Here is a 23,471-nt window from a genome sequence, read left to right as displayed (position 1 = left end):
CTCCGCTATGACAGAGGAGCTTGCAGTGCAAAGTTAATGAAATATAAAATGATAATAATTTTGAGTTATTATCATTTTATGTTTCCTTTGTGGGTGGGCGGGCGGGGCTGCTCTTCTCTGTGAGCAGGGGATGAGTGGTTTGCCCACTCCTAAGTGTGCAATGACTGTTTGGTCGGCTCTCTCCGGCTGCCCAAACCAGTCATGCGCACTTTCCCCGTTCTCCTCGAAGGCTGTATTCCGTGGTTAAGCGTCGAACCAGGACACTCAAAATTAATCACAACGCTTATTGGTCAGGGGAGCCTGGGTGCTTACCAATCACATTGCTGCATTGCTGGCTGTTATTCCTGGCTTCCTGTTCCTCAAATCCCACGAGGAGAGTAGGAGCAGAGACGAGACCCCGGGCAGCAAGATAAGTGTATTTTTTTTTGTATATCGCAACCTCTCCGCCCATTTCATCCTCCCCCCGTTTCATCCTCCCCCCGTGCCCGTTCGGTCACCCCCCCGTGCCCGTTCGGTCACCCACGATGCTGCCACTGCTAACAGAGTGACCATGTTGACCATGTTGAAATGCCAGTCTCGTGTGATATCACTCCAAAACTGTCAAAATGTTTTGTTACATGGCTGGACTGCGATCTAGACAAACAAGCTCACATATACTGCATTCTAGAAGCTAGGTCAGCACATCTCTGATCACTAGGAAATAATCCACTCTGGATGAGGAGCCATGGTCCACTGAATAATAGGCATACTGTTTATCATATTAAGTGCATGCTTTCAACAATACCATAAAACAGATGACTTCAACAATATGGGACATGCCCAGTACTTAATTTGAAATGGTGGCTGCAGGTGTGGTCCACCGGCACTCATTTTTGGGACTGGCACAGGTTTTTCCTCATGAGATATTGCCTGAGAACTACAGAGATAAAAATACACAAAGAGGAAAGAAGGAGGAAGAGAAAGACTGAAAAACCATCACTAAGGGAGCCTGCAAGACTAAGATAAAGGAATAGTGTGTGTCTGCTTGTGGATTAAAGAGGCATGGGGTTGATTCAAGACTACGCATTCAGCATGGCTGTAGGTTTCGGAGCACCGCTTTGGGCACCGACACTCATTGATAATTTTTTTCTTTTTTTCTTCTTTTTTTTAAACAAATTAAGCACCGGAGGTGGCCATAGATAGTTGGCTAGAATCAGGAGAGGAATTGTCCCAGGTACCTACCAAGTGCTGTCTTAAAGTTCTGCTTCCCTCGCTTATGAATGAATCTCCAACGAAATAAGGACACAATGTGAAGCGCTACTGAGAAATCAGTTTTACCAGATTAGAACCGTAGATGATCCACAGAGTTTGCTCCCAACATTGTTATGCATGCGGATAGTCTCTTTGACCACTGGAAGCTGACCCTGGTGATTTAATACCCAGGAACGCCTGCTAAAATCGATGGATTTGTAGCTAGAAGAATTATTTTTCATGAGCTCATGCAGCAGAGTGCTTTTGAGACCTCCCTGGCAGCAACCTATTCATGGTACCCTTTTAGGAAATGAATCTCCTGCAGCAGCAGAATGGTACCCTTCAGCTTGTTTGCATGCGATTTCTTTTTTCTAAGCGTCACTAGATTATTGAGGTCACCGTTTTCTAAAATATAAAGTTAATCAATGTACCACCACCTTGTGTGCCCACTATCAAGTAAACGCAACTGTGGGTCTGCAGCGTAACACGCAATGCAAAGGAAGAACCCTAGTCCTGGTAATAGGAGACATTATGCATCAGAGATGTAGTCTCTTCCTTGTTAACAACTGCCCCACCTTCACCATAACCTAGTTCAGCAACTGACCAGTACATGGAAATCCCACTCCTATCTAAATGGGTTCACAAGCAAAACTAACCAAAATAAAGAAATATATGGGATATACCCCAGCGCATCAACAACATTCTGCATGAGCTAAATGACTATTTCCCTTTTCCAAATAAAAGCCATCCAGCAGGGCTTTAAGTTAGCCACCAATCTCTACCAAGTGACCCAACACAATCATCTCAGAAACATATGTACATCTGTACCTGTACAAGCTGTAGTACTCTAACAAAGTATAGGGACTGTTGGTTACCATATGTAGATAAAATACTGGACACACCAGGAACCAAAATGTGGCTTTGTGCTTATGGCGATTTGATGTTATACAATGTTTTTACCTATCTTGTCTGCTACTGTTGCTTTATTACGCCTTGAAACTGGGTTTCAGTGATTGCCATGTGTTATAAGTAAGTGAGCTCAGCTCCCTTTGGTCATCAACAGAGCCATTTGCAGTTTAGAACTGGGTTATTACCTGGGTCTTGTGTTGTACCTTATGCTATAACAAACATAGCGCTTCACAGCAGAGCTTTCAGAGTTTAGTGCTCAAACACTTGACAGCCCAGTTTGCACAACTTCCTAAAAACAGAACAATTGATGCACTTGCTGGAAATCCAGACCCTTAACTCGCAACGTCCTTTTTTCACGGTGATGTTCGGGACATGATTCCCGGCTGCACGTGAGCTGAAACCTTTCAGAGCAGCAGATGTAAGTGTTCAATATTAATTATTCTAAACACAAGTTTTGTATAATGATGTTCCACTACTTTTTTGTTCAAAGCTATTGTGTATGGTGCTTTTCCACAACACCACCAAAGTCAAACGAAATGCCTGAAGTTTCGAATAAAGGATTCAATGCTTCTCATTAAATCTATAGGCTGATGCTCGCCAGGCCCGGACTGACCGTTGCGGGCACATGGCAATCACCCAGTGCGCCACAAGGGTGGGGGCCGGTTTTGGGCCCTTGCTGCAAAAACGGTCCTGTAACAAAATCGGCCGAAAACCGGCCCTGGCAAAGAGCGAGGTCGCACCCCCAACCCCCTGGGGATGGGGGGGGGAGGGGGGCGGCCGAGCACTTTGCCAGGGCCGGTTTTGGTTCCCAGTCCAGCTCTGATGCTCGCAGAAATGTGATTCTTTTATGCCAACACAGGCCTGAAATACAACTTTATGAGACCAAGATCTAAATGAAAGCCCTAGGTCACAGTTTAAGACAGTAGATGGTGCATCGCCACCTGAGTACAGTCTCTGTACTCCGGAAGCAGTCTGGAGTTGTTTACTCCATGGATTTGGTGCACAGTGAAAGCAGTGAGATTCAGGGGCATAGGATCGGGATGCGGGTGTTTGGGGTGTTGCAACCCCCAAGTAATGCATTTTTGGCTTGGTAGTTGGGTCTTGCGGGCCTGAGTCGGATCTGCTGTGCCTCTGTTGGTTTTTCTCGCTGTCATCATTTCGCTAAATAGTTTTTAACTTCTTCATTTTTTGGATTTGGAGATTAACTATACTTAGTGATTGGTATATCGAAAAAGTAGCAAATCTGCACGTATAGAAGTACTCCTTGAATGGATGCAAATGTACTACTTTTTTTAATTCACAAACATTGGCAGCAGTATGCATGAAAAGCTGCGCCGGCCTCAGGTTCACTACTGACAACAAACACTCAATAGGTGATGGGGCGGATGCTTGAAAATAGTCTAAACTGGCAATCCCTAGGGGTATTTCAAATCATTGTTTTTAGCTAACTGTTCCACTCTAGGCAGATGCCCACCTAATGCATTGACAATTCTCCTCATGGGAACAGTCCTTCTCGAACCTTCGTCATCTCACCCCTCCACCCTGGAGCTCACTGATTTTTAGTTGGAAAATCTGAGCTTCACACCCCCAAATATCACCGACTACGCTAAATCCATGTGGTATTTCTGGGGGTTAAAGAACGCCGGGCGGAGGCTCTCGTCTTAGCAGCGGTCATCTTGAAGTGCATGGATGGAGATCAGTAGGAATGATTGTGAGGAGAGTTTACCAAAGGGGTGCACAGTGACATCCCAAGTGGCCGCTTGCCCGACTACTTCCGGAGCTTCTAAGGGCAGTCGGGTGCCTATCCAGGGCTTCCATGAAAGACAGTGCAGCCTGACATCAGTACTTGATTAAATACATTGTCAATAGCGAGTTTTAGTAAATGTGTGTTTAGATATAAAAACACAACAGCAATATATATATTAAAAAACTAAACACAAATAACGCTCTCCCAAATATTATTATCGCTATTATGTAGAGCATGAAAGGTGCCAAACTAAAGTCAGCCCTGCCTAAAAGTAAAGGTCCCATATGAAGAAGGATTAAAATTGAGATGAAATTCTAACATCAGACAGATGAACTGGACATTCGAGTACCCTTAATGGAAGTAGATAACAATTGCTGTTTTCAGGAGATCTAACCCGTGCTGCCGGGAGTTTCTCCATACATACGCCAGCTGGTTGCTTCGTTTTTCAGAGTTATCTCACTCCAAACAAAGATGCCCACACTGAAGCCAGGTCAAAGTTAAACAATGGCAAGAAACACGTTGGCACAGTCACAACACTTTAAATACATCAAACCAGCTCTTGTCTCCACTCCTTGTCGGGTCTTGTCAGCTGAGCCGACGACTATGGTTCTCTGGCAAGAACGCGCTTCTAGCCGAGACCCAAAAAGGACTTCGTAAGATGTAGAAATACACTTTTTAAAAGTTTGATAACTTTAGGGTTTCCATATTCCGTCTTCTTTCACGTGGTTCATCTGTCTAGAGCGGGCATGGACCCGTTCCTGAAGGACCTGGGTGATGCCCTGGAGTCAGCAGGGTGTAAGTAAGAAAGTTGCCTGCCTTGGTGAGGGCCCTGGGTGTGACGGGTGCCACACCCAGAGCTATAGCGGAGTTACAGGGTGATCCAGAGGCTGAATGCTACATAGGGTACCCTTTTCAGAAGCACAAGAACAGTGCAAATGCCAAACAACCCCAGGAGTCCTTACGCAGGACCCTCCAGGAACGACGGTGCCCCGCTAGTCCTTCAGGCGGTTGTAAACCTGACCAACCAGGGGCTTGCCTGAACATGCTTGTCCCTAAAAGGGCGCGACTAAAAGGGTGGACTGGTGGTCCACTGAATGTAAGGGGGCGATTCCCCAAAATGGTTAGCATTGATTGGTTTGGCCACTGTGCAGTGGCTCATCAGGTGGGCAGGGTAGCTTAGGGGAGTCACTTCTGCCTGCCCTTGGATCGCCCGTACGTTGACCCACCATGTTGGCATATTTCTTATTTGAAATAAACCTGCAGCAATATTACTATTACTCTGTCTTGTGTGTTTCTTTATTATGAGATTGCTATGTTGTGCGGGTTGGGTGAGTTGCCAATATTGGCACTAAGATGGCCACACTGAAGCCAGGTCAAACAATGGCAAGAAACACGATTGGCACAGTCACAACACTTTAAATACATCAAAAAAGGACTTTGTGAGATGTAGGAAGACACTTTTAAAAAGTTTGATAACTTCAGGGTTTCCATATTCCCTCTTCTGTCACGTGAGATAGCCCTGTAGTTGTTTGACTATAGGAAATCTTTTACTCCTATTTTCATTGGTCCTCTGTGGGCCTTTTTTTTAAAGAAAATGGATGCATCGCTCTGCGGAGTGGGCAACTATAAAGCCCTCTGCTCTCCAAACACAGCCAGTCTCTGTTTTGCACTGTCTCGCTACTTCCCCCCCCTCGTAGACAAAATGCAAAACACACGTGTCTTTATACATAACATACCAGAGTTTGGTTTCGAAGATTTGGTTTTGATCCAAAAAAGTGTGATTTATATCCACAACAAGTAGTGGCGTAAGTGCAAAATGATGGGCTCACACAGGTGTCCGATTCTTGAATATTTCATAGATATTACTTGGCCTTGAGCTGAATACCCCTCCCCTTGTTAGGTTGTCACCCCCACGTGCTGCAGGGGGGCCTTCGTTACCCCTTGGCTACACGGATTACATAATCCGTCGCTCTTGAGCTGTGGGCCATCAGAACATACTTAGAGATGCCTGCCAACTTAAAGAACAATCTCACCCTGTGAGGAGGGGGTGGGGCCTTGAAGGGGCCGGCCCTCAGGCCAAGAAGTACCTAGAGGCTTTTTGGAACCCCCCCCCCAAAAAAAACCTATCTCGTTTTCCCTGCCACGTGTGATATTGGCTCCTCCCCAAGTGACCGTGTGGTGGGAGCCAATATCATGTCACACAGTGGTACCATGTGAGTTGGCAGGTATGCGTAGAAATGTTTTCTTTCCAAAAAAAGATTAATGATGAGGAAGTCTAGGCATGAGTTATGTCTCTACTCTCTGGATACTTCTGTCAGGTATGATCAGTGCTTTGTAAAAGAATAAGTGCCAGGGCCCTAGTCAGGAGGCCACAGCAGCTGCACCACCCGTTGCCTCTGGCAGCGCTGCCAATTACAGTAACGGTACAAAAGGGGGTGGTGATGGACGGAGCATCTGACTCAATCAAACACTCACACCCAGTCAAAAGATCTGGGTTTAATCCATCACCGTTCTCTAGCCCACTCTGCCACCCCAGTTCAGACATGGCTATATGCAAATCAGTCTGACCCTGAGCCTCATGGGAACAGTCCAGCCCGAACTGCCAAGCCATGTCTTCCCTGGACCGGAAACAAGCTTCCGAGGACCGGTTTCTGGCATTCCAGCCGTCTTCAGCCCGGCTTGCTTGAATCCAGTGGCAAAGTGAGCAAGGGACTCACGTCTGAGCATACCCTGCCACACTTATGGTGGCCAAAAGCGGTACAAAAGGGGGTGGTGGTGGACGGAGCATCTGACTCAATCAAACACTCACACCCAGTCAAAAGATCTGGGTTTAATCCATCACCGTTCTTTAGCCCACTCTGCCACCCCAGTTCAGACATGGCTATATGCAAATTCGTCTGACCCAGAGCCTCATGGGAACAGTCCAGCCCGAACTGCCAGAAACCGGTCCTCGGAAGCTTGTTTCTGGTCCAGGGAAGGCATGGCTTGGCAGTTCGGGCTGGACTGTTCCCATGAGGCACAGGGTCAGACTGATTTGCATATAGCCATGTCTGAACTGGGGTGGCAGAGTGGGCTAAAGAACGGTGATGGATCAAACCCAGATCTTTTGACTGGGTGTGAGTGTTTGATTGGTTCAGATGCTCCGTCCATCACCACCCCCTTTTGTACCGTTTTTGGCCGCCATAAGTGTGGCAGGGTATGCTCAGACGTGAGTCCCTTGCTCACTTTGCCACTGGATTCAAGCAAGCCGGGCTGAAGACGGCTGTAATGCCAGAAACCGGTCCTCGGAAGCTTGTTTCCGGTCCAGGGAAGGCATGGCTTGGCAGTTCGGGCTGGACTGTTCCCATGAGGCACAGGGTCAGACTGATTTGCATATAGCCATGTCTGAACTGGGGTGGCAGAGTGGGCTAAAGAACGGTGATGGAGCAAACCCAGATCTTTTGACTGGGTGTGAGTGTTTGATTGGTTCAGATGCTCCGTCCATCACCACCCCCTTTTGTACCGCTTTTGGCCGCCATAAGTGTGGCAGGGTATGCTCAGACGTGAGTCCCTTGCTCACTTTGCCACTGGATTCAAGCAAGCCGGGCTGAAGACGGCTGTAATGCCAGAAACCGGTCCTCGGAAGCTTGTTTCCGGTCTAGGGAAGGCATGGCTTGGCAGTTCGGGCTGGACTGTTCCCATGAGGCACAGGGTCAGACTGATTTGCATATAGCCATGTCTGAACTGGGGTGGCAGAGTGGGCTAAAGAACGGTGATGGATCAAACCCAGATCTTTTGACTGGGTGTGAGTGTTTGATTGGTTCAGATGCTCCGTCCATCACCACCCCCTTTTGTACCGCCAATTACAGTAACAACACAACTACAAATCGTCACACTCCCATAAGTACAATGCAGACTGTTTGAGGCCACCACAGGTTTAAGAATGGCTTGGGAGCCGGTATTAATTGTTTTTTAATTTATTTTGAACTAACAACTTTTGTTCTGCTTATCATTAAATAACACCACCCGCTCAAATAAAGTACTGGTGCTGATATCACTAAAACCCTCAGGGTTGCTCACCAGACGTTGATTACCACCTACTAAGGGGGCGGGTGGGGGACGGTACATCTAGACTCGGTAAAGCACACGCCCTCTCCACTCTAAATATAATCAAAAGAGCCATGTCACAGAGATTTGTGCATATGAGAACAGTCTGTGGGACCTCGTGGCAAGGGATTCTACGTGTACACGGGAATCAGAGACAGACTTTGATTTCCCTCTCAGGTGGAGCCTCTGCATGAGCCCCTAAAGTTAAAAAATCCGAGGTGCCGCCCTTCACTCTCACGCCCTTTCATGGGGCCGGTGCGCGTGAATCCCTTCAGTCGGTCCCTGAGTGCTGGCATCTACTCTGGGGACTTGTCAGGCCTGTGAATCATCACTTCTTGGATCCAATCCTGCTCCAGGTCTGTGTCCCATGGCCCAAGGAACCTTCCCCACACCTCCAGGAATGCAGAGTTTAACATGGGGGTTTGTAAGGCCTTCCAGTGGAAGGGCATTTGTGCTATGCCTTCCCCGCCCATGTGTAGCACCAAAGTTGCATCAATTAGGTTCACACAAATGTATATGAAACCTAATGGGGAAAGCGAGGATGACGCTAAATGTAATACGCCAAGTAAGGGCCTGGCCTTGACTGACAAAGTCTGCATTCCCTGAACGTGATGGTTTGTGCTGCACACCTTTCATTTGGGTCAGCTGGACCCACACACCTCTCACAGATACTCCACTGGGCCTTACCTGTCACAGCTGGAGCAGAACAGGGTGAGGAGAGTGAGAAGAAGGAATGTGGTGACAGCTGCCAGCCCTCCCAGGGCAATGACAGGAACAGGACCACTGCTCAGCAGACCGGTTTCAGGCCCCATGACATCCACCAGTGCACGAGCTGCCCTGATCAGGAACTCTGAAGTGTTCTTTCTGTAAATAAAATCCAAACACCACTAATGATCATGTAATTCTGGTTACCGTAGAACATAATACATAAGGTAATAGCATTTGGGAATGTTCAAATTACATTACACCATATAAGATTTGTGATGCCAAACTCTTGCATATATATATCCTGGTGCTTTCATCTATACACCAGGTCTGTCTGCAAACAAATTACAGCCCATGAATTGGCTAAAAACATGCTTTGGTCGAGGCAGACCGGTCTGAACATGTGCACATTATATTACAGGAATTTAATTAAGTAAAATAAAAAAGAAAGACTCCTCAGTAAGCTAAGAGCTCACTGATTAGATCTACGTGTAATCAGCAATGTGTAAGCACAAGCAAAGCGGCAATGACTCATCCTTTCATCCAGAAGGACATAATAAGTACCACTGAACTGGGTTATGACAACAGATTACAGTCTTTTTTTGGAAATCCATAAACAATTTAAGGACGGAAGCAGAGAGAGTGGAGCTGCAGAGCAGTGGCCTGTTCAAGCTGATGTTGAAACAACATGAATAGTCATTAGGCGGATCGGTCTTGACAGCCTCTGAACCGCTATTTTATGAACCACACTAGTAGTATGTAGGTTGGTTTGAAAAAATAATGTAGTGGTTGCAAACATTCGGTATGCATACCGGGACAATAGCTTTAGTACATTCGGCCCTAATTGCATTTGTCCACATAATGCTTGATCGAGTAGAAATTAAGCTTTCTGGACCCAATTTTTTTCCCTTCAAGATAGACTAAATTTAGTAAATTTCATGAGCACGTTAAACACCAGTGAAAAAAAAGGCAGGATAAGCAATCACATCTCATATGACAATCCCAAGTATTTCATTCCTGAAACCCACCACACCTAGATTGGGCCATGAAATTGAAAGGTGACTAGACCCAGATGTCAACCACTCTATATTCTCAAACACTTGACCTCTCCCTCAGAGTCCAGATCAGGACTAACCCCTCCCATATGAGCTTCAAAAGACGATTAAAAGATCTTCTCCTCAATCGACACTTCAACCCTCTAGACTCTATCACTCAGCTCACTATTTACTGTAGGTTTGCTCCTCTCCAGAACTTGTGTGACCCAATGCTCAACAAGTCTGTGATTTCTGTAACGTATATTTCCTTAACACTGCTTTGATCATGTCTGTAAAGCGCTCCGATACACCTGGGTCTTGCCAGCGCTATATACAAGGATCCAATAATTCAATTTGCGTTTGCCTTCACCTGCACCAAATAAAGTTGCCCACACTAATGTCTAAACATTCACACAAAGCAGAAAGATTGAGGAGAGAAAGACGAGAGAAACCTCGAAAGGGAGAACACAGGAACCTGCAAGAGTAAAATAAAGGGGCAAGCAGCGCCTGGCAGTGGGATTAAAGAGGCATGAGGTGAATTTAAGGGCTAACTGCTTCGGAATTCTATAAACAGATATTTAATTACACAGACTGGGGCCTCTGAGCAGAGCTTTGGGCACAGAGCTCTCATTCTTTTACAACTGGGTCCTGGTCCAGACAAAGAAACATACTACCCACCTAAAACCAATCAAAACAACCCTACCTGAGCTGCAAACTGCTCTAATGATCTATGTGCTGAACTGAACTTGCTGCTGGGCTCATATTGCCTCCAATTGATTGTTTATTTTAACTTTATGTCTGATTGGCACTTTATGTACATTGCGCTCCTTTTTCGCTATCAGTCTCCTGCTTCCTTTCCCGACCAATCTCTGCGTGCCCCGGTTGTGTATCGTCTAACTGTTTCCATGATTTCTCTCTCCTACCTATTCTCCTTTGTCTACCTATACCCATGAAAAGCGCTCTGATACCCTCCGGGGTCATGTTCGAGCTATACAAAACTTTAAATAAATAAATAAATAGGTTCCAGTTCTGCCACGATGGACTGAGTACACTGGCTCACACCATGTCCCGACAGAACTAGCACTCTCATGCACATAACCAATCAGAGCAAACATTACTGGTTCATGAGTATATTGTCATCCCGCCGTGCAGGGTTTATTTCAGCGCCAATCCTCAAATACTCTTGAAAAAAACCGGATTTTCCAACATCATGGCTGCACCATGTCTAATTTAGCACTTTTTCAGAAGGCTTCTTATAACATCTCTCCAGCACTTGAAATGGAATCTGTCTTATCATCGAGCCCTTCTTGTTCCAGCACCCAGTGCTCCACCACAAACCGCCTACCTGCTTGTTAGAGTAGAGGTTTGAGAAGTACATAAAGAGCTCTACCCAGAATTGTAAGATATAAGAATAATATTGAGGAGACAGGTGCTGTCCCTTCACAGAGCAGGCATCACATTTTTGATATGTCAATCTCCATATAAATATTGTACAGCTGCCCTCTTTTTTTTTTTTTCAGCATTTTGTAAAGCGCGAACAGCTACCTCACAAGGAGGTGTCCCGGCGCTAGCAGAACACAGTTGACCAGAGGGTAAGAAGTGGGAAAGTTAGCGGGGTTGAGAGAAGAGCCAGGTCTTTAGCAACTTCTTAAAGCAAGGTTCGGAGGGGGCTTGCTGGATTGCTGGGGGAAGAGTGTTCCATGATGTTGTGACATTTGGCGAGAAAGTTCGACCTCCTAATCGAGCCCTTCTCGTTCGTGGGACAACCAGTTGAACGCGGCCGTTGGAACACAGCGCGCGGGCTTGGGAGTATCTCGGGAGACGAATTTTCAGGTACTCCGGGCAGGTACCAAACAGAGATCTGTAGGCCAGCGTGAGTGCCTTAAATTTGATTCTGCTGGCAACTGGAAGCCAGTGCAGTGATCGCAAGTGCGGAGAGACTGACTGCTTGAAAGGGATACGCAGCAGCAGTCTCGCAGCCGCATTTTGGACCCCCTGAAGTTTGTGAGTCAGGTATTTTGGTAGGCCCAGATATAGTCCGTTGGCGTAATCCAGCCTGGATGTAACAGTGGCATGGATTACAGTTTTCCGGCAACTCTCTGGGAGGAGCCTCAGGATCTTACGGAGGTTCCTCAGCTTACTCAAGCAACAACCGGCAACTTGTTGAATATGCGAGGTAAAGGACAGGCTATCGTCACACCTCACTCCAAGATTTTTTGCCGAGCGGTTGGGTAAGGGGGCTTGGCCCATCTCTGTTGGCCACCACAGTTCTGATGGGGGAGGGGGGCCTTTACCAAAGAAGATCACTTCAGTCTTATTGGCATTTAATTTTAGTTTGTTCGTATTCATCTAACAGGCTATATCTTGGAGACATCCCCTAAAGTTCGAGAAGGATTCCTGCGATACCTCTGAATACGGAAATACCAACTGGGTGTCATCGGCATAAGAAATTGCCTTGACACTCCAGTTGGCAATCAACGTAAAGAGAGGAGCGAGGTAGATGTTGAACAAAAGAGGGCTGAGTGCCGACCCTTGCGGGACTCCACAGCCGAGGACTCTAGGTGCTGAAGAGACAGTCCCCAGTGCCACCTTCTGTGTTCTCTGGGACAGATACGAGTGTATCCACCCCATTGCTTTGTCACGGATGCCTATCTCGGTCAGTCGCATCAGTAGTCTGGTGTGGTCCACAGTGTCGAAGGCGGCCAATAGATCCAGGAGTACCAGCATCGCTGAGTCTCCTGCATCCATCGACCACCTAACTGACTCTGCTACCTCAATTAGCGCTGTCTCCGTGCTGAAGCCGGGGCGAAAGCCTGACTGTGTTTCATGAAGTATCTTATTTGCTTCAATGAATTGACTCAGCTGGCGCTGTATTACTTTCTCAAACATTTTTCCGGGAGCGGCTAACAGTGAGATTGGGCGAAGATTACTGAGGTCTTCTGGATCCCCATTAGGTTTCTTTTTCAGTGGAAGGAGAGTTGCATGTTTCCAGCTGTTCGGGAATACTCCCGAAGCGGTGGATGAGTTCCAGATTTGTTGTATTGTAGGGGCTACAAAGTCCGCTATGGAGCCCCATAGTTTGGCTGGACATGGGTCGTCCGGAGAGCCGGATTTGCATCTAGCAAGTTCTTGTCTCACCGTACTTAGAGGTATGGTCTTAAATTGAGTAAGGGTTTCACCCATCACATCTTTAATCGCTAGGTCCGATTTCGCCGTTTTTATTTCTGGCCCAAAAGATTCATAAACTTTTTTGATTTTTTTGTCGAAGAACTCAGAGATGTTTTCACATAAAGTAACTGACGGAGGGACCTCCCTCTCGATGCATTTGGGTTTAAAAAAGGACTGTACCACCTTAAAGATCTGTTTACTTGACTGTTCTGCCTGTTGAATAGAATCCGCATAAAATTGTTTTTTTGTTTCTGATAGCTTTCTGCAGTTTTTTGGCTGCTTCCTTATATTTGGCTTTTTCTGCCAGCCCGTAGTTTGCTCTCCATTGTCTTTCCAGCCTTTTACAGGCTGCTTTCTCTATTCTGAGATCCTGCGAGAACCAGGGGGTGGAGGGGGAATCTCTCTTTGATAATGCACGTGAGACCGGAGCAATGGAAGAAACCATATTCCCGACCCACTCATTAAGGAGTTGAGCGTCTGTATTCGCGTCGGCGGTGAGAAGTGGGGTGTTCTGAGCCAGAACAGGGCCCATTATATCGGGGATAAGTTTTTTCCATTGCCTCTTCAAGAAATAGCATTTACTTGGAGCCGGACTATCATATGCCAGGTTCATTGTGAATGGGACCAGTGAGTGGTCTGACCAAGTCAGTGGTAGTGGTGTCTCAGGCTGCACATCCTTAATATTAGAAAAGATGAGATCGAGCATATGGCCCGCTGTATGTGTGGGGCCATCATTGATCAGCCTAAGCTTGGCCGTGTTTAATGTAGATCTGAGCAGCTCTGCAGCAGTACAATTTGTTTTGTCCATATGAATGTTAAAATCTCCTACCACAATACATTGAGGGTGGAGGAGGGAGCACTGAACAATCGTATCCAGCAGAGCGAGTAAATTGGGATCCTCACCGCTTGGAGGGCGATAAATCACTAATCCTGCTAACGATAGCTGTGGGCTCACCTGAAAACAGAAGTGAAGGCCCTCAATTCCCTGAATTATGGTAGGGGCAGAGGATGTCAGTATTAGCTGCTCTTTAAAATTAATGGCTACACCTCCACCTCTTTTTGCACCTGGGCGGTTGGCGAGACATATTTTAAAACCTAGAGGGACTGCTATCGCAATGGCGGTCATGTTATCCTCCTTGATCCAGGTTTCTGTTAAAAACAGAACGTCCCACTCCTGCTCTTCTAGTAGTAACCATACATCATCTGCGTGTTTAACTAGGGATCTGCAGTTCAGCAGGCTCGCTCTGAGGCCTTTCTGAAATAATGGTTTGGGTTTGGGGCACCTCACAGTGTCTCTAGGGCCAAGAGAGACCCCACAGGTCCTACAAGTATGGGGGGGCGCGAAGGTCTGAGGGTCTATCTCATGAGGGCAACACTCAGATGTGGAATTTAAAGCCCTTAAGTCCTCACCTGACCACACAATCCTTCCTCTATGTACTCCTTTCTCAACAGCATGTCTGGTCCCGGTCGCGGTCTAGTCGCGGACGGGCGCAGACGGGCACGCCTTAGGAGCGCCTTTGGCGCGCAAACGGCGCGCCCGCTGCGCTCGTCCGCTGCGCTTCCGGTGCGCTCGTCCGCTGCGCTTCCGGTGCATGCACATACTAAATAGGAGACAGAGAAAGGGGCGTGGCCTGACAGGTGGTGGGCGGGTCCTGAGTGACCCGGGGGGGGCGTCAACACCAGGAAGTGTCCCGCGTCAGCGTTCCTGCAGCTGCGCGGGAAAGCCCAGGGGAGAGAGGTAGGTTTGTTGTAAATCACAAATTACACTCAAATAGGTAAAAATTGTCTTTAAAAACACAGAGTTATGCAATTTTAAAAATAGCGAGGATCGACTCTCCCGGCTTCCGCCTCAGGAGGTCAGCAAGTTCAGACTCGTGCTTTTCTTGGCGCGCTATTTATCTGCTCGAGAAAGGGGCGTGGCCTGACAGGTGATGGGCGTGTCCTGAGTGACCCGGGGGGGGGGGCGTCAACACCAGGAAGTGTCCCGCGTCAGCGTTCCTGCAGCTGCGCGGGAAAGCCCAGGGGAGAGAGGTAGGTTTGTTGTAAATCACAAATTACACTCAAATAGGTAAAAATTGTCTTTAAAAACACAGAGTTATACAATTTTAAAAATAGCGAGGATCGACTCTCCCGGCTTCCGCCTCAGGAGGTCAGCAAGTTCAGACTCGCGCTTTTCTTGGCGCGCTATTTATCTGCTCGAGAAAGGGGCGTGGCCTGACAGGTGGTGGGCGTGTCCTGAGTGACCCAGGGGGGGGCGTCAACACCAGGAAGTGTCCCGCGTCAGCGTTCCTGCAGGTGCGCGGCTAAGCCCAGGGGAGAGAGGTAGGTTTGTTGTAAATCACAAATTACACTCAAATAGGTAAAAATTGTCATTAAAAACACAGAGTTATACAATTTTAAAAATAGAGAGGATCGACTCTCCCGACTTCCGCCTCAGGAGGTCAGCAAGTTCAGGTTCAGTTCTTTTGGTAACAGAAGTAGAACGAAAGGAAAGATAAAATAACCAGTCAACAAATTCATATTGACCACCGTGACATTTTCACTGCTACGCAAAGTTTGGAGCACATCTTTTTGGAGCATATGTTTTTATAATCATACTACAAGTGGGTAATCATTTTCTGATGATGTAGTTGCTTTTAATTCTTTAAGTGCTTCTCTTAAATTTCTGCTTTTAAAATGTGCTCTATTGTCAAATTCCATTAATTTGTTACACAAAAGTTTAGAGTGTTTAGTCAAAATATAGTCAATGTATTATCGTCCTGCATTTTCTGGAGTGACAAAGCTGCATGCACTCCAAATCAAAGGGGGCGAGTGTGCAGCAGGGCTGCACATCCTATCACCCAAAAATGATAACTTCTTTAGAGACGTGCGAAGTTGACAAAAAACACATCTTTCGACCACCGTTTGCCATCGTTAAAACATGTTGATTAACAAAATCGTGTAAGATTGCAATAAAAAAAATATTATTTACCACATAGCAAAATAAATGTTTTGAAGTGTTTTTCCTAAGTGTAGTGTGCACATTCTAGTTTATGCACGTCACGTAGACGTGACGTGCGGCGGCCATGTTGGCGCGCTGCGCGCGCATCCCCATTTGCGCGCCGAGGACGAGAACGATCGGCAGCGCCGACCGGCGCTCCTCAATAAGATTGTAATTGGTTAATATATACTTCTATGAACCCTTAACCAGCAGTCTGCACATTATTACACCCACCAACTTTACAGTGGCGACGAGGTCGGGAGGCTCCAGTCGGCAAGTTCGAGAAAATAAAACGGACCCCCCACGTGGGCAGCAGCAGGGTAGGCAACCCTCCAACCACCTAGTTACAGCGCAGAGCTGCTCCACACAGCCCAATAGCAGAGGGCGTAAGGGGGCACGGCTGAGCCCACCAAAGCACGGCAAGTTGAGGAGCGTGGCAGAGCCACAGCCACCCGAGAGGCGGCGAAGGGGCCGGAGAGGCAGCAGCACGCCCCGCAGAAGATAGCCCCCTGCGCAACCCTTCCCGCAACACCGCGCCGGGGAGGAACAGCGCTGGCTACCAAAGAGGAGGAGGCGGGGACCAGCAATAAGAGTCCCCAGGAGGACACCAACACAGAAGTGACGGACAGCACCCCAGGGAGTCCCACCAGCAAAGACGTCAAAGTGACAGCGATCAGGGAGGTGAGAATGAGCACGCCAGCAGGCTATGCGATTGCACCGGTGCAATTTCTACCGAAACCCGGGGACCCCCTGATGAAGTGGGAGGATTGGAAAGAATATATTGATAATTTCATAGGGGTCCTGGAGGACGAAAATGAAGAATTGTTCACCCCCCAAAGAAAGAAACGAATACTGTTACTGAACCTGGGACCGGAGGGTCTCAGGATTTACAAGAGTCTGGTGCCCAAAAAGAGGGAAGACGCTGATAAGGATGTATATGCCCATGCATTGGAAGACTTGGACGAGCGTTATCGCCCCACTATCTGCGTGTCAGTGGACAGGTTTAACTTCCAGCAGAGAAAACAACGGGCTGGAGAAACCATAGAAGAATACGTAGCGGCCTTGAGGAAGCTGGCTGCCCAGTGTAAATACGCACTGTGGGAAGACGAATTCATAAAGGATCAGATCGTGATGCATACTACGAGCCCAAATGTCCAAGACAAGTTATGGGCAAGCGGCGACACCACACTCAAAGATGTAATGGTCATCGTAAAGAGGGCGGAACTCGCAAGGAGGTGCGCTGACGCGACCAAGAAAGACGTAGCCCCCCCAATGATGGTGAACAGGATACAAGAAGGAGACCACCGCAAAGACCAGAGAGGCAAAGACCCAGTGGCCAAAGGAACAAACAGATGGCAAGGAAAGCAAACAGGTACTGATGGCAGGAAATCATGCTACAGATGCGGCAGTTGGTCCCACGACGCACGCGATAGAAGATGTCCAGCGTTCCGAGCCAAGTGCCTACACTGTGGCATCTTAGGCCACTATGAGAAGGTGTGTAGGAAGAAACATCCCAAGGGAATGGTGAAATGCATCGATTAAGGCGAAGAAGATCTGGAGGAGGTTGCAGAAGAAGAGGTGGTCACCGTCTTATGCATATATGACCAGGTACTGAGCGTAGAAGGGAAGAAATCTACAAAGCCCATCCTGGACATGTCTATGGGCGGGATCACCATCACTGTGGTGGCAGACACCGGATCCCCATTCACCATTGTCCAACGGGCAGTGTGGGAAGAAATGTTTAGACCCAAGTTGGGCCCAGAGTTGGAGAAACTAGACATTCGGCCGGTCACCTACAATGGCGACCGTATTCCAATGGTGGGGTTCCGACGCCTGTTGTTCGAATTTAGGGGCCGATCAGCATGGTGCAAGCTGTACATTGCAGAGAAAGGACCCTCCGTCCTAGGATGGCTAGACCAGGGCGACCTGGGAATAAAGCTGGATCCTGGAGGAAAGGAGCAAATATTACTCGCAGAGCAAGAGGAATGGCCCGACTTGAACAAATGGAAGGAGAATTACCCAAAAGTGTTCGGAGGCACGGTGGGACGGATGGAGAAATTCCAACACAAGATCGTGCTCAAGGAAGGGGCCATCCCTGTGGCTCACAAGGTGAGGAACGTACCGATTGCGGTGAGAGAAGCAGTCCAGAAAGAACTCCAAGAGTTGGAAAAGAAAGGAATAATAGAACCGATAACCTGTGCAGAATGGTTGGCGCCCTTAGTGGTCGTAATGAAGCCTAATGGGAAGGTCCGGCTCTGTGTGGACCTGAGAGAACTGAACAAAAATATCGTGGTGGAGAAATTTCCCCTCCCCAGAATCGAAGAAATGTTGGCCAAGACCAGGGGAGTAAGGTGGTACTCCACTATCGACTTGACATCGGCCTATCACCAAATAGCACTTCACCCGGACAGCAAAAGTCTTACATCCTTCATCACTCCGTTTGGGTGTTACCAGTTCTGTCGTATGCCATTTGGGCTGGCCTCGGCGGCCGCAGTCTTCCAGAAAATGATGCACCAACTATTCAGGGACTGCAAGGACGTCCAATATTTCCAGGACGACATCCTGGTGATGGGGCGGGACAGGCAGGATCACGACCAGAAGCTGGGAAACGTGTTACAAACGCTGGAGAACAAGGGCCTGACAGCGGAGTGGACAAAGTGCCGGTTGGGCCTACAATCGGTAACGTACCTAGGACACGAGATCGGACAACAGGGAGTTACACCCAAGTTGGAAAACGTGAAAGCCATCGCTGAAGCACCGCCCCCCAGGAACAAGGAAGAGGTCAGGTCGTTCTTGGGGATGGCGGAGTACTACAGCAAGTTTGTGGTACACTTCGCCTCTAAGACCCACCACATGAGGCTGCTGACCAGGGAAAGCACCGTGTTCCAGTGGACACCGGAAGCCCAAGCAGAGTTTGAAACTATCAAGAAGGATGTCACAGGAGCTGTTCCTCTCAAGGGTTACGACCCACAAGGCACCACCGTACTGACGACTGATGCCAGCGACAAGGGCCTGGGCGCTGTACTCATGCAAGACAGAGGAAGAGGGGAAATGGACACAATCAGTTTTGCATCCAGAGCATTGACGGATACAGAGAGCAAATACAGCGTGATTGAGAAAGAGATGCTGGCGGTGGTATGGGCCATGACGAAATTTCTGCAATTTCTGTGGGGAACACATTTTCTACTCACAACAGATCACAAGCCATTGGTGAAGGTGCTAACATCGAGCGGACACGCCAGTGCCACCCCCAGGATATCCAAAATGTCCCTAAAGTTACTCGAGTTTAGGTACGACGTGGAGTACATTCCTGGGAACCGGAACCGAGTAGCGGATTACCTGAGTAGGGCAGCCGCCATGGAGCCTGGAGAGGAACACCCTGCAGGAAGTGGGGAGTTGGTAGCTCTCATAGAAGACCAAGAGAAATTAATCAGCCAACAAGAATGGACAGAGGCATACGAGGAGGACACCGACATGAAGGAAGTAAAGGTGCACATCGTACAAGGATGGCCAGAAAAAAGAAACGTGAAGGCGAGCCTCAGGCCCTACTATCAAGTGCGGGAAGAACTGTCGATAGGAGACAAGGGGGTATTCATTTACAGAGGAGACAAGGTGATCCCCCCAAGGAACCTCACCACAAAACTTTTGAACCTGCTACATGAGGGCCACCTGGGCATAGGAAAACTCAAGGCAAGAGCTAAACAAAACTACTGGTGGCCAGGCATGGACATAAGGGCCGAAAGGCATGTCAGAGAATGTCCACAATGTCAGCGAGCAGACAAGACCTTAAAACCCTTGAGGCCAGCGATAGGAAAGTTTGACCCTCCTTCAAACCCGTGGGAGGAACTATCTGTAGACATTTTGGGACCTGTCCTAGATGACCAAGGCACACAGAAATATGTGTGTGTACTCATGGATCGATATTCAAAGTGGCCGGAGTTGAGAGTGGACGAGTCCATGGACACAGAGAACATCATAAAGTTTCTGTCAGAGACCTTTACTAGGGAAGGAATACCCAAATCGATCTTGAGTGACAATGGGCCCCAGTTCACGTCGGAAAGGTGGAACAAGTTCATGCAAAGAAATGGCATCACTGTCAAACACACGGCAATCTACCATCCGGCCGGTAACGGCCTAGTGGAGCGGTTTAACAGGGTAGTGATGGGAGCCATACAAGCCGCCATATCAAGTGAACAGAACTGGGAGAAAGCGCTTGAGAACATGGTATGGGCCTACTGAATAACCCCCACTGGCACGGGGTACAGCCCCTTCCAAATATTGAGGGGGCGAGAACCATTCACGCATGACAACAGGATCTGGAAAGAAAAGGTCGTCACCAGCGAATGGTCCCCTGCAGTGGTGCGGGCCAACCTGGAAAAAGCACAGACAATTTACAGCAATCATTACAATAAACGAAGGAATGTAAAAAGGACAGGCCTGGAAAAAGGAGAGTGGGTGAGAGTAAAGTTAGCCACTCTACAGAAGAAAGGAGACAGCAAGTATAGCAAGCCGATGCAAGTTGTGGAAGTGTATGATCGAGCGGCCCTGCTGAGTGATGGGAATGTGTGGTCCCAGGACCGCATGGCCAGGTGCAACAAGGTTCTGGGCTGGGAGCAACATGGAACTGAATGGGAAGACATGGATGATTCGAACGTGGAGAGGAGACAAGATGCCAGTGAGCAGCAAGACGGAGCAAGAGCAGGAACGGAAAGTGAAGAAGAAGGAGAGAACGGAAGTCAAGGAACAGAAATGGACAAGTTGGAGAGAAACATGAATGAAGGGGGAGCTGTGAGTGAAGGAGCAGAAGGCCATGAAACGCAGAGCCAAGAGACTATGGAGAACCCTGTCAGGGTTACAAGGAGTGGAAGGCAGGTGGTAAGGCCCTCCAGATATCGAGATTTCGAATTGGACACTGAACTGTAAGTGACTCAGCAAAGCTTGGTAAAAAGGGGAGATATGTAGTGTGCGCATTCTAGTTTATGCACGTCACGTAGACGTGACGTGCGGCGGCCATGTCTGCGCGCGCATCCCCATTTGCGCGCCGAGGACGAGAACGATCGGCAGCGCCGGCCGGCGCTCCTCAATAAGATTGTAATTGGTTAATAAATACTTCTATGAACCCTTAACCAGCAGTCTGCACATTATTACACCCACCAACTTTACACTAAGTAGGGTGATTTCTCTCGCCCAACGAAAGCACTTGTTACAGATTGCTTCGAAATTCTGAGACTGCAAGGTATCTAACGATCTGGCCCAAAAAGCAAACCCTCCGTCTTTCCGTCTTTAGCTGCCTACTCAATACTTGGAATGCCTTCAAAGATAGCTCCCACGTTTTCCCTTCCTGGTGATAACATTTTTCCATTTGGTAAAATACTTTCCCTTTCAGCCCCACCAAGTTGATTCCCACTCTGCAAAGCGATGCATTCCAACCGTTGACAAAAGCACATCTCCAGCCTAGGAAAGCGTCCGAGGGAAGATTGTGAAGGGCCTTAAGGCCACTGTCACTTTTATAAGGCCACTGTCACTTTTATAAAACCACTGGTCTAGTAACTATCCACTGTTCTCCGTATGTCTCCTTGAATACTTTTCATTTATGAACACAAGGGGGCGCTGCTTCACCGCCATGTTCTTGATACATTGGATTTAGTAGCAGAAACGTACGATTCAAGTCATGAGAATATTGCAAACGGATGCATCGCAGATGTATACAATGTCGGGGATTCCACGTGCAAATGCCAAGGGTTCGGATGAGAACGCATATTACTTGGGAGAACTGGTAGTACCCATATTTGTAAGTATTTCTTTCTGTTCTTTGACGGGGAATCTCCAGGCTGTATCCCTGAAGCCCTGCAGGAAACAGTCACGTGGAAGGTTGACTAATGTCTCTGATGCCATACTGGAAGGGCGAGATTTTGATCGATACCTTATCACTATTGATCTAAACCCCGATCTGGTCGACTGAACCTTTGTTGCCTGTCTTTGAGGAAGAAAGTGCCTCTCTCCCCAAGTTAGTTCACCCAATAAAGGACCCCGCTCCAAAAGATCACAAACAACTTCTAGCTTTCAAAAGTTTATTGTAAAGATATGATAAGCTGCAAATACAGGCATCTCAGAATGAGATTCACGAGATACACAGGTCCAACTACATACATGTGCTCTCTGAAAGCCCTCAGACGAGCAACGGAAATTACTAACACAAGTTCTAAGAATAATAAAGCTATCAGCATTGACGCATATCTCTCCTTCATTTAAGTTGGAGGAAAACACACAGGTTAGGCTGTCCCTACCCTGCTCTAGATGGTATCCCTACTTAACCAAATCCCAACCTAACAAAGGTGTCAGCAGTGAATGACCCCCAAGGGAAGTCACTCACTCTAAGTCTCTTGGTGAAAACCTATAGTTCTCCAGTCATGACCCCTCTCTGCCTACCCATCCGCTCTCTAAAGGGTCCTCAGGTATCTGCTCTAACTCCACCCAGGGGTGCTGTCCCTAATACAAAACAGTCAACAACATTTGAGACGCCCCTCGTGAGACGCCCCTCACGTGGTGTAGCTTCTGGCTTTTTCCATGCTGCTTTGTATTGGGCCTCATACGTTGGAGTTGACCTTGCTTCTCAGACTCTTCTCCGGCCCGCTGATACCCCTTAAACATTCCAGAACCCTCCTCCATGTCTGGGCCGTCTACTGAACAGACCTCTATTCATATTATTTATAATCGGATCCTCCCTTTCTCTTGCAGACAGACATCTGCAGCCAAGAACCCAACTCTCATAGACTTCCAAAAAGGTTTGCAACATTTCTCGGCCCAGACATGTACGTGTAAATCAATGTTAAAACATTACAGGCCTACAGCATTTCTCATAATGATTATAGCATTCAACTTCTTCATTAATTAAAGCATGTTAATACTCTTATTCTATTATTCAGTAAACACATCTATAAATCATGGCCCATTAATGCAATAGCCAAAACATTATTTCAATCTATGTCGTGAAAAGAAACACCTTCCCCTTCCCTTCTAGCTCTGGCCCTGAGGCCTACCACATTCTGCGTTTAACCACATGCCATCTTACATTTTAACAGCTAAACGACATGAATTCAGGAATAATCACATCTAATAAAATCATATAGTGTCACACATTTCTGTATTAGTTCCACTTCTACTTAAATCTCTACATTAGCTATACATTCAGAATATAATTGCAGATACTACTAGCACTCATGGCATTTCTCCTCATGATTTGTGCTTACTACAGGTAAGTGTGATGCACTCATACATTTAGGTCAGTTTGCGCTCTCTCAGTTCCCCCCTTTGATGACCTCTCGGGGTCATCACTAACATTTAAACTGCAGTTATTGCTGGCATAACTTGTCTCTGCGCTTCCAGAGCCCTCAGACTCCGGTACTGATTATCTTGTATGGCAGCCAATCTCTGCAGCTGCTCTCTTTGGGCCCTTTCTGACCTTCTTGCTCTGTACCATTTGAATACCCTCACCAATCCCCACAATATGATCCCACAGATCAATATTATGATGATAGGTTTTAGTATATACCACACAAAGCTTTTGCCTAAGGCGGAAATCCACCCTCCAACTTCACTCATTCCGTGGCCC

At 47.6% G+C, this 23,471-nt stretch overlaps 1 protein-coding gene across 1 annotated transcript in view; it reads right to left on the bottom strand.

Annotated features, from left to right (window-relative positions):
• Nucleotides 1-23,471, bottom strand: part of PAG1 (phosphoprotein membrane anchor with glycosphingolipid microdomains 1) — a 518,307-nt gene that overhangs the window by 92,500 nt on the left and 402,336 nt on the right. Inside the window, exon 6 of the mRNA XM_078687109.1 lies at nucleotides 8,660-8,836. Coding sequence (XP_078543235.1) covers nucleotides 8,660-8,784 — 125 coding nt within the window. The 5' untranslated portion in view covers nucleotides 8,785-8,836. The remainder of the gene's footprint in view (nucleotides 1-8,659; nucleotides 8,837-23,471) is intronic.

The sequence above is a fragment of the Lissotriton helveticus genome, chromosome 4_1 (assembly GCF_964261635.1).
Source record: "Lissotriton helveticus chromosome 4_1, aLisHel1.1, whole genome shotgun sequence".
In the NCBI taxonomy this organism is placed as follows: Eukaryota; Metazoa; Chordata; class Amphibia; order Caudata; family Salamandridae; genus Lissotriton; species Lissotriton helveticus.
Note: the sequence above shows the minus strand (reverse complement) of the source record. Positions and strands in the feature narration are given on the sequence as shown.